The sequence below is a fragment of the Parasteatoda tepidariorum genome, chromosome 11 (genome assembly GCF_982258835.1).
Source record: "Parasteatoda tepidariorum strain Cologne lab strain chromosome 11, Ptep-v5.0, whole genome shotgun sequence".
NCBI classification, from domain to species: Eukaryota; Metazoa; Arthropoda; class Arachnida; order Araneae; family Theridiidae; genus Parasteatoda; species Parasteatoda tepidariorum.
This window is the reverse complement of record NC_141765.1, coordinates 20,638,175-20,650,857: the sequence shown is the minus strand read 5'-3', so window position 1 is coordinate 20,650,857 and position 12,683 is coordinate 20,638,175. Positions and strand designations below refer to the sequence as shown.

The 12,683-nt window shown below is 29.5% G+C and overlaps 1 protein-coding gene across 4 annotated transcripts in view; it reads right to left on the bottom strand.

The window, feature by feature from the left end:
• LOC107442210 (cell adhesion molecule 2) overlaps positions 1 to 12,683 on the bottom strand; it is a 284,713-nt gene that overhangs the window by 61,360 nt on the left and 210,670 nt on the right. For all 4 annotated transcript variants that reach the window (XM_016055710.4, XM_016055726.4, XM_016055718.4 and 1 more), the window contains one exon: positions 4,473 to 4,687. In XM_016055710.4, the coding sequence (XP_015911196.1) occupies positions 4,473 to 4,687 (215 nt within the window). The remainder of the gene's footprint in view (positions 1 to 4,472; positions 4,688 to 12,683) is intronic.

The following is a 12,683-nucleotide window of genomic DNA, read 5'->3' as shown; positions in this document are numbered from 1 at the left end:
AAACTTGGTAATTTTTACCGAAGCTCTTTGATAATGATTTTGGTCAGCTTAATAAAGAAATATGGTGTTATAATGTGTGATAAATTTGGTTAATGTGGTATAATTTGGACATTATATCATGTTACCTTAGAAAATGGCAGAAAACCATTTGTAAGGTAAAATTTAATTTTCAGTCTTGTCTAATTTACTAAATACGTAGAAATAGGAACTATATTTTTAAAAACCAGAATTTTCGGTAAAACGCTACCTTTCGAATAGAAAAATTACCCAATGAATGGTTTAAATACTGTGTATTTTGGTTATCCAAGTTTATGTCTGTTTGTGCTGGGCCCATGCCTGAGAGTTAGTGGGTTCGAACCCCGCCATCTCAGACCCCCCGTGTAGTAAATGGTGACTGATGCACAATAAATCTGTCGAGTCGCAAAGTCCTCCAAGCTCCCATAACAAATCAATACCACGGGGGGTACTGGATTGGAGATAGATCGTTCTCTGATTCAGGTCGAAATCACGATGTGGATGAATGAATGGATGTATAAATGGGTTCGCCTGATAAAATGGGCTGTGACGTGTGTGTGGCTGAAGACGAATTCTTGGCCATAGGATGGCGCCACTGAAAAAACTAGAAACGCACACTCTGCCTTAAATTTGCTCACCAAAGTTGCTCGGTTTCACCAAGCAGTCTTGCCCGTGTGGCATGTCGCATTAGAAACTACAACATGTTTTTTTGTTTGTTTTTTCAAAAATGTCATAGAACATTTGGTAAAAATACACTACGTTAATTTTAAGAGATTTTTTTCCGAGATTAATTCACCAGTTCGAAGTAATTTTTGGGGGATTTTTCAGACAAGGAACTAGTGAAACATGTTTCTATACGAGAAAACTGGTGAAATTGTTGTCTTACTTAAAAAAGTTGAAAATGCTAAATCAGTTCTAACCCTAAATGAGATAGAACAGATATTTTAACTTTGTTAAAATCTAATGATTTAGTGTTAAATAAAATTTTTTGATAGTAAAATTATTAGAGTAGAAAATATTGTTTCATAAGTTATTTTTAAAACTATTTAAATTCTTTTTCATTTGTAGTTTTTTTTTGCAAATTGTTTTTTTTTTTTTTTTTTTTTTTTTTTGTCATGTTTTCATTGGATTAGAAATTAATATAAAATATGCATTGAAAAATTGCTGTTAAATCTGAAAATCAGGATTGCTCATTGGAAAGTCTAATTGGTGTAATGTTAACAGACCGGTTAAATCAGATTCAGAATGAATGCTATGCTATTCAGAATGAATGCCAGTTATAGTTTTTGAAATGAGCCATGGAATATTATTTTCGGTTAAGATTTTAATCTGTTCTGTAATAAATCGTTCATCTCACAAAAGTACTTGAAATATTAATAAAAGAATTATTATTAAATAAAGAATTTCATAATAATAGTGGAAACTATGTAAAACTATGAGCTAGATTGTTCGAAAAGTCTGCTGTCACAAGATAGTTTACATTTTAATAGTAGAAGCAGTTTGAGCATCCTCCACTAGCTCCATGTTAGGGAACTCACCTAAACTGTAATAGGCTGTTTATGCTAGAATTTAAAATCCAAAATATGGGAAATTTTTTTTTGTCGAGTACTTGATGTTATTTTTCTTTCACTTAATCTCCTTAAAAATTACTAAATTGGCTTCCATAAGCTTCGCAACTGATTGACTTTTGTTACAAAACAGTTTGTTACAGAAAAATAAAGCCTTTATTTACTATCCTTTTGATTTTTTTTTTCATTTTAAAAAATTAGTAAATATATAAGGTAAAAATCATTTAGTTAGCTTATTTTTAATAACACATTTTGATGCTATTTTTATAGAAACTTTGTGTTCCATTTATATTATTTACTTAAAAAATGCAATTTTGGTTGATAGAAAGCTAAAAATGGTGACCACACCATTGAAAGAGATTTATATTTATTTCTATTTTGCAAATACCAAACCACTTACAGGTCAGTTTGCAACGGTCATTTCACTATTTCTCAACTATGCAATTTATATTTACTGTGTATTAATTATGTGTTTTAAAATATCTTAAAAAGGAATTTTCATGAAAATTTTATATCGTCTGGTAAAACATTTTTAACTATTGTGAATTCTTTTTCTCCAAAATCTCTATGATTCACATTTCCGTAACCATAGGGAAATAGACAAAAGAAATTATCTCTTTATAAAAATTTATTTAAATTATTTTAAGATGCAAATAAGTTTCAGGAAAAATTAAGTGTTGCAATTATTTCAAAATTGGAATATATCAAGTTTCATAAGGTTAATTTACTAATTAATTGAATAAAATATCACGATTCAATTGAATTTAAACTTAACAGCTCAATTTAAATTTGCTTATTCCGTAAAGTTTAATAATTTAATAGAAAGTATCTGCTATATCAGAATTTCATTTATTGTGTTACTGAAAAATAGATATGTTCAACATTCGTGAAACATTTTTGGTCATTTGATCAACATTCATTATGAAAATATTTTTGTTAATGCCGCGAAATGATTTATAAATAACAGTCTTCACTACGCTATTCGATAATTTTAGTATGAAGTGGTATTATTTATATTATTTCAGTTTTTGATGATGTACTTTTTTTTCTGTTTAGGAAAATGTAATAACTTTATTCTATTAATTCGCTTAGCAAGAAATATTTTTAAAACAACGTACAGTTCTCGTAAGATTATTTCTATCTTGCTCAAGATTATTTTTCTAGATATATACTAGATTCATTACATTTGATAGATCATAAGTTAGCTCTTAAATTTAAACTTTAAATGGTTATTATAATCCATTTGTAAAGTAAAGAGTAAATTATTAAAAACGTAAAATTTTAATTAGCATTAAAATCACAGAAGGCAAATGAAGAATACAATTTTAAAAACGAATATTTAATGAAAGTATATGAGTTCATCTGGATGGATTAATATAGGAATTAAAAGATTTAAAACTTTTTTATCGTAAAAAATAAATTAAACTGAAATTTTTAAGACTTTGAAACTATAAGTGTTAAAGTTCAGCATGATATCAATAATACAATATGTTTCAAATGAAAACTTAAAAATAATGATTAGGCAAGATTTTAGAGCTTAAAATTAAATTATAATTTTTAAAACAGCTATCTTTCATACATTTTACATGAATAATTTCGGCAAAAATTTTCCATTTTTACAAATTTTCCATCCCAGTTTTATTGTATGTACTTTCTGTCTTTAAGTGCTCTATTTATCTAATGATCATCTATATGGGTGAGTTGACAAATTTATAATCATATCGAATCTTTTGCCAGAGTAGAGGTAAGTATCGTCCACTCATTGGAAATACATTCATGACATTCTACCTTTATAACATTCTACATTTCATTCCACAACATTCTTATAGCTTCTTACAACATTTAGGAAATAATTTTCTTAATTTACAAAAGTGTTGTTCAGACTTTTGAACTCAAAGTTGTTGTATTGTTAACTCAAAGAAAATATTCGTTATACATTGTATATAAATATTTTTGTTAAAAAATTCTCTTTGCAAATTTTTATATAGACAGTTTTCACAACCTGCAAGTACTGCATTAATCAAAAGAAGATGCCTAAATAGTTATGTGGGAGAGAGAGTGACTTTATATTAATGTTCACTCAACTTCCACATTGGGAAAATAAATTATGATCAAAACTACCAAAATATGGTGAAATTTACGGTGTTTCTGACTTTACGGTGTTTATGACTTTTAACGAAGTGCATTGGTAATGATTTTGGTGAAATAAACAATAAAATATGCTTTTGTAATGTGTGATAAAACTTGATAATTTTATCAGGACACCTTAGAGCATAGCATTAAAACCATTTATTCGGTTAAAATTTACTTTTTAGTTTGGTATTTATAACTAAATGCGTGATATTAAGAACTATAATTTTGAAAACAAGAATTTCTGGTAAATTGTAAACATATTAATGCACCGAAATATACCAAATAAATGTTTTAAAAATGTATATTTTGGCATTTTATTGCATATTTTTGCAGTGTATTTTTTACCGTATATTTTTTAAAACCTAGATGCAAATCTACCAAACTCATTCCGATTAAAAATGGTCTAAGGGACTATCTCAGAATGCGGCATGTCATTACATTTTCCTACGCTTGAGGTATATATTATCCAGTCATAAGGAACTTTGCGATAAAATTCCTCAAAACTCTAGTACCTTTCTGCGGAATTTAATTTTAAGAAAGATTTCAATGCACAAAAGTATTGCTCAAAAATTAGAAAAAAAAAAATTTTTTTTTAAATAAATTTGATGTAAACTATTTCGGCAGAAATTCTCTACGTATAATCTTACTTTTTGGTCCACCCATTTTAATATCATACGCTTTAAATCTTGAAGAGCTACATAAATCTATAGGACAAAAGATAGATTAATAAATAGTTATGGATGAGTTGATACTTACATCCACTCTAATTCCAGGTAGAGGCAAAAATTGTCCAGGTGGCCAGTCATTGGGAACATAGCGATAAAATTCCACATCATTCTTATACCATTTTACGGAATAGAGCTGCTCATCATCTAATTCATAACTGCATGTTAGTTCAACAGACTCTCCTAATATGGTCGGTGAAGGAACATCAAGCATTACGATCCGAAAAGCTTTCGTAACAACCAAGGCTGGAAGAGAACGAATTCTTGGATTAATAAATATGTTGCGTAAAGTTATTTGAATTTGAAGATTTGTTCCGTTACATTTTGCAAACTTATTAAACTATGCAATGCGTAATATATTTAAAAAGCATGCTCCACTGCAAATTAATATTTCATCCTAGACATTGAAATTTTTGGTAGTTTAAAAATAAACCAAACATAATCTGTCTGGAAATTTTGAGTTGACTTTTTAATTTATGTAATGTTGAATACATAGAATATATAAGCATTGGTTTAAAGATAAAAGAAAGTTACCATCTAATTTAAATGAATTATCTTAACTTAAAACTTAAATTTGTTTCTCGAGGTTTCAATTTTTATTCTAACTCTCAATTATGGTACAGACTTAAAATCAAAATTTTACAGAAATAAAATTTTCTTGTCAAGATTCAAATGAAATTTTATTTGTATTTCAGGGGCAATTTAATGTCTATTATCATCAAATAGTTTTTTTTATTTTCACGTAATGACAGCAAACTTTATTTCCTGCAATTTCACTCGTCTATTATGTATTATTACGTTTAATTATACTTTATTACAGATAAATCATATAATTATTGAATATATTATCATCATACTATTAAATATAATAAACTTTTTAAATAGGCAGATTGTTATTCACGTCTTTTAGATTGATTATAGATCGCAAGAGAATAGTATAATTACATAAAGAAGTACTTTATTTTTCAATCTCTTTTTGCGTATTTAGTCATATCTTAAGAACTTTTACATCGAATTAAAAAAATTGCACTCAATTATAAGCACACCGGACAAAAAATTAGTCACCCTTAGACAAATCTTGAAAAATATCATTTAATAGCGTGTAACACCGCCTCTGGATTTGGTTAGGAAGTGAGTCCACAAGGTTTTAAAGGCACATCGAATCCAGTATAAGCCACTCGATGAAGATTTAATCACGCAAATCCACCAAATTGCGAAGATGCTGATTTCGGCGTTTTACTCGTTGTTCCAACATGTCCCACTAATTTTCAGTGGGTCTCAAGTGAGGTGATTTTGTAGGCCAATCGAGATGTAATTGAGTGTCTGAAAGTTCATAAAACCAGTCACATATTCCTCCGGCCCGACGAACTTTGCTGCTGTCATCTTGAAAGATAGGGGTATCGACAACACACTCTTCATTAAGATGTTGACTGAAAGGCAATGTCTAATCATCCAGAATGCTCAAATAAACATGTTGGTTCATGTTAGTGGCCAACTCAGTGAGGGGGTCGAATCAATGATACGAAAAACGCCCCCAAAACATGACAGACCCACATTCGGTTTGAACCTGACACAGTCTGACTGCACACAGTCAGGAGGAAATGCTTCATCTGCTCTTCGTTGCACTCGACGACGTACTTCTTTTGAATAAAGGCAAAAGTGTGATTTGTCAGACCATATTACATTCCATCAGTCAGCAACTGTCCACGTTCTGTGACTTCTAGCAAACTGAAGTACCTCATCTTCATGCGCCTGTGTGAGCAATGGCCTCTTACGAGATGTTCGGCTCCAAATGCTTATTTAATGCAGATCCCGTCGCAATGTTATCTCACTAACATGTTGGGATGAACCTTCATTTACTAACTGGAACAATTCCTGTCGGGTTTGGACGAGATTTCGATTGACAAGTCGTGAAACACGTCTCCGGTCCCTTTAATCCAAGATCTTTTTCCCACGACAATTCTGACTTCGTCCTCCATGACCACGTGTATTACACCACTGCTTGTAGGCACGGTGAACAGTTCGCATTGAAGCACCAACAAATCCAACAACTTCATTCACCGTATGACCATGGGCGCGGTCAAACACAATTGCCCCTTTTTACCTCTCTATCGCATCCTTTCACTTATCCATATTTACACACAATTTCCGCTTCAAATAAAAATATCTCACTGATAGCCACTTGCCTTTGATCACGTTGAAACAGTGTGCACACAGTTGAGCACGTCACTTGACCGTTGCGTCATCTAACGAAACTTAACGATTCATCTGTGCTTGCGCACTAGGATGACTAATTTTTTTTTCGGGGAGCTTAAAATTCTTTTATCCAAAGGTACGGAATTCCGAGCAAAAAATAACTTTTAGTAAATTTTATCATATTTTCCTATTTCCTTTTATAGGAATCGAAACAATTTTTAGTTGCAAAGTATACAACTTTTACATCATCTTAAAGAATACAATTTTACTTGACAAAATACAAAATGTGAGTGACATTATTCGAATAGTTCCTGAGAAATAAAATTTTAAAAAAGTCATATTTATAGTCAATTTTTATTTTGCGCATTGTACACAATTACGTTAAGTGTCTCTTAGAAATAATTTCAAAGTAAAAATAAATTAGAATTCCATTAGATTATGCATAATTCTTTTTAAAAAACCAAGTCATATCCAATAATGAAAAAGAAATCTAAGAATAAACTAATTGAACGGTTCAACTTATTTGCACATTTTATATCATAGAATATATGCTGTATTTTACCAAAATCTTGTAAAATAGTTTGGAACTTGGACTTAGCCAATCATGAAATGAATTACTGATTAGATGATTATTAAGTCAATTATTGGATGAGATTTCATATCTAGTTAAACTGAAAGCCGGGAATAGGTTGAATAGAAGTTTTGTCGCTGATAAGAAGGAATGGAATAGTTAGTTGTGTAATATAATTTGGACGTAGAGGGTACAAAATTATCCCAAAGCGTATATAACAATGGTGGACATCACGAAGAAACAATAGATCATGGCATGCGTGTCTTTTCCTGCTTAGCCAATACTTCTCTACAACTATGCGGCCAAAACTTGTGCCATATTTCGCTCAACACTTGACTTAGATGCTCGGTTGCAAGGTAAACTGTCTCATCGAATAATACTTAGCAATTTACTGCACAATGAGCACTTTATCACTACGACTATCGAAGTTCTAAAGATACATACATAATATGATGCTTCAGAGACACGCTGAATAAAGTCCTAGTTATTAATGCAAAAATCTAACGATACGTAAAATATCTGAACCATTTCCAAATTATGAATTAATTTTAATATTTATTTCAGTACATAAAAATAAGTTTATTAGCTCACATAACATTATTTAAAACCTTGTTCTTTAAACTTGCTGGTCAAAAATACCCAGTGGTCATAATTACCCCTCTTGAATCTGCATATTAACAATATAATTATAGATAAACTAAGTTAACAACTAGTTTCCATAATATGATGAAAGTATTCTATTTATAGATTATAATATTTTTGTCTTTTGTATTTCATATATCCTGTTTACCAACAGTACTGAACTTTGGGTGGTGACTTTGTGTCAATTTTTGGTTATGGGTCGATCAATAAAGAGGGCAGTCATAATGTATATGAGGGCAATTGATGATGAGTAATGTTTGTATTGACGTCTAAATACCAGTAGAAAAGGTTAAAATTATAAATAAGATTAAAATAAAAGAGCTCGATCTAATGCTGATACAAGAACTAATGCATAATGTATTGTTGGAAAATTCTCGGAAAAATGGTTAAATAACAATTTATTTAATTGTTATTTTACCATATTCAAACAAAACAGCCAAATAGCCGCAAATAAAATGGTATTCAAACTGTTAACTGTGAGAAAAACCGTTTATTAACTGTTTTCCCCTAATGCCGTTAAGCAACCAGAATTTCAATTAATTTGCTCAATGTTGAATATGAAGCTTAATTTTAAGTAAAATCGCTGTAATAATTAACAATAATGCAATAATATAAGTCGTAATTCTAATATAATTCATAATTCTAATATAATTCTTAATTCCAATGTAATTCAAGGTAATAAACTAGGTAGTAACTCACACGGAGAAAGACATTGTAGTGAAATTACCGTACTGTATGGTATAATTACATTTCTGATTAAAAAAAACAACAACTTAATTCTGGTTAAAAAATAAATATATACGATATTTAAATCATTAATTTGATAATGCTTCTGTTGATAATATTTTACCAGAAATTCTGGTTTTCGAAATTATAGCTCTTATTACCACACATTTAGTAAAAAATTAAAATTGAAAAGTAAATTTAACCGAATAAATGATTTTTAATGCCATGCTTTCAGGAATCATGATACACTAACCAAATTTCATCACATACTGTAAAACAATGTTTTATTGTTAATATTAACAAATAAATTTCCAAAGTGAATTGGAAAAAGTTACCAAGCTTTCTGGTGTTCTCATAGAACCAGAAAAGCTGTAAATATTACCATATTCTTGTAATTTTGAAACTATTTTTCTTCATCCGTGCAAAGTTACACAACCCAATGTAAAAAGTTTTAGAAGCAGAAAAAAAAAATTTTTCTTACCATTTAAAATAAAGTTTTATATGTGCAGATGCATATTGTAAAATATTCAAAGTTCTACATTTAATTTTCAATGAGATGCCCAAAAGAACCTCAACAAAAAAAAAAACGCTCCAAAATAACCTCACTCACTTTACGTTGCGTGTACAGTACAAAAGGTTTATTGGAAACGCAAATACATAATTATATATATATATGATTGCATTTTGAGAAATATTAAATGAAAAATGCAGTTAAAAAGATTAACAACCACTCTAAATTCTAAGCTTTTGTGTAACGTTAAGACAAAATACATTTATCACGTTTTTATTTTATTGGTTCGTGAGAAATTACAATAAGCCAAAGTGAATAACGACAAAAAATTTAATACGAAAATTAAAATTTCATGAAAGGCTGGAAGTATATTTACATTTAATAGTACACAATTTATTAAAGATCAAAAACGTGGGATGAAACAATCAATAACAAATGAAAATAATAGAATAAATCGTAGTTTACGATAATCTAACAAATAGTAATAACATATTTCATCAACATGAATGACATAAAACAAAATCAATAATTCTAGAAGTAACATATGGTGTGTATATCGACCCAACTTCTTTGTTTATAGGTTGAAACGATGTTGAGATACCATCCGAAGTAATTTACTTTAGAAAATTACACTCTTGTTTCGTATTTTTACTCTAAAAAGAAGAAAAGAGAAACAAAATTTAATCGGAGAAGATAGCTTAAAAGGACAAAACTTTATTAAACACTGACGAACTTGCTCGCAATAACTTATTTTTTGACATTATTTTGTGCTGATCGAAAAGACTAGTAATGAAGAGAAAATTATGTAAAAATTGTTAGACCATTTAAATGTTTAAAGTAATCTTGTTCTGCAATTTTAAATTTTATGTGATGTAGTTAAGAAAGATATAATTAATTAAATTTGTAAAATGTAATTTTATGAAAAGTAATTAATTTGTGAATACTATTTATTATTTCCATTCGATTAAAAGGTAAATATTAAAACAGTGTATTCTGAGAATATTACCGCTAACTGCAAAGTTTGATTCACTAAATATATTTATTGATTATATCTGAGAAAAAAAATCTAATGATATGTATGATGCATTCGCTGTTTTGGTTCAAAGTAAAGTTTTTAAAGTATCAACAGTGATGATCGCTTAGTAATACAACCCTACCTTGCTGCAACGCTGTACCCCTCTTTTCTGCTTGCGATTCACGGATAACAAAATGTAATGCCCTCCATGCCACTCACTAGAGGGCATCACAACAGCCATTCTACTTTATATCATAGCAAATCATACCTAGTCAATGTCTCGTGAAATATGCAAGGATGGTTAATCTGGGTGTTCACTTTAGCTGAAAATTTTTTATCATATGTCCCCACAGTAGAAGCCTTTTAATATCTTCTTCATCAGTCTAATCAGTCTTCTAATCAGTCTTCATCGTTGCTACAAAACGATACTCTTGCTTTTGCTTGGATTTGCGATAAGAAAACGAGTGTTAATTGTATTTGTACAAAAAATATATATTAGCAGTATGTAAACGAGAAATGCGGATTAGTTCCATAAAAAAAATAATAAAGAAAAAACCTCAACAAAGACTACTTTTTCCCAACGCTTAATAAAGGAGGGCCCTTATCTTTTGGGTAGGGTTCATATATAAAGCTACAGAGTTGAACAATGATAGTCATAAAGTCAGAATTCAGTTAGTTGTTCAACATCAGTTATAAAATAAAATAAAATACTGAAACATAAGAGCTGTGGTAGCTCAGGGAAGAGAGTGCTCGCCCTCCAATGAGGTGACTCAAATTCCTATCTCCTCGTCAACTGGCTATAAGAATGTTGTTTGTAACTCGCACATACCACAATGCTGACATGGATTATTTTATAAAATAAATCGTTTGTTAAAACAAAAAAAGATTATTTTTCGGGGAAATAAACGGTTTTATGGCTTTATACTGTTTCACACACACACACACATATATATATATATATCTATCTATCTATCTATCTATCTATCTATCTATCTATATATATATATATATATATATATATATATATATATATATATATATATATATATATATATATATACACTCATGGACAAAAAATTTAGCGCACCAAGAAGGAGTCGTCAAAATGAAATTTTACATGCGTAATAACTACTTTGATATAAGTAAATTATTAGAAAATCAAAGAAAAACAATAATCTTTGATTTTTTAATCATTTACTTACATCAAAGTAGTCATTACGTATGTACAATTTCATTTCATTTTGACGACTCCTTCTTGGTGCGCTAATTTTTTTGTCCATGAGTGTATATATATATGTGTGTGTGTACTTTTAGTTTCTAATGTATATATTATCAAACCAGTATCCAAAACTCTGAACTTAAAATGATTTACCGCTTTTTAAACACAATAATAACTTAGTATTAATAACAACTTTCTCGCATCAAGTCAAGAAAGCCATAAATAAAATGCCTGCATTTAATGACAAATGAATGCTTTGTGGCATAATCCAAGATTTTCCGCTTTTCTCTTTTTCTTTCTTCATCAATTCACGCCTACAGGCATTTCTTACACGGAAGGAATTAATTTACGACCTACACCTAGATGACATTATCTTGCCAGATCAAGTGGGCAACGCTTCTCTGGACCAGAAACTTAATTTCTTTGTTTAGAGCTTATTAGGGCTAGCGCTGCAATTACACTGACAACTAATGTAATGCTGGCAAGAAGACGTTTACTGGGAAAGCACTCAGAGTGTCTAGGAAGTGTGTACTCTTACGCAATTTATTCGTTTAGGGTAAATAGATACTGGTGCAAAGCTGCAGTGTATGTAGAATGAGATATTTAAGGTAATAAACTTAATTCGTAGCTGTATGATTGTCACCACTGAAGGACATTTTTCGCAAAATTAACCTTAAAGTCTCTGAGCACTTTACTAATTTAATTTTACTTTATGAAATCTAATTTGCTTCCAAATTGAGTTTCTTATCTAATTATTTCCTAAATGTAGAACTTGAAAGTGGATTTCGTGAAATATTATTTCACCCATTTAAATTGTTTCGTGTGTAACAATCATTTAACCAGAAATAGATTTATAGTTCGGGGCGTTTAATAATATTATGAGAGAATAAATTTATTTACTGGTTAGATAAGTTCAAAGTCTGTAAATGTTTATTAGCAGTAATTGTTTCATTAAGAGCGAGTATATATTACCAGCATATAAGTTACGTTTGATTTTTACTATTAAAATAATTATTCTTCTATTAGAGAATCCTTCCGTGAATAAAAGAATGAGAACTGTTAATTATTTCTGCAACAATTTTTTTTAATGTTTCTAAACTTTCTAAAGTATTTTTACGGGTTTTTAATAGTTTTGCTTACATTTTGTTTTCTAAATTTATTATGCATGAAAATTCACCTAGTTTGCAAGTTTCACACATCAAATATAAAATCAAATATATACATTTGTTTGGAATATTCTTTATTACTTCTTCTTGGATTCGAAAGTTTATGATTTTCAAATGTTTAATTTTTTCCGTATATATCTTTAAGTACTATATGAGTTTTCTTTAAACTGTCTTTTAGCAACGTTGATGTAGCTTA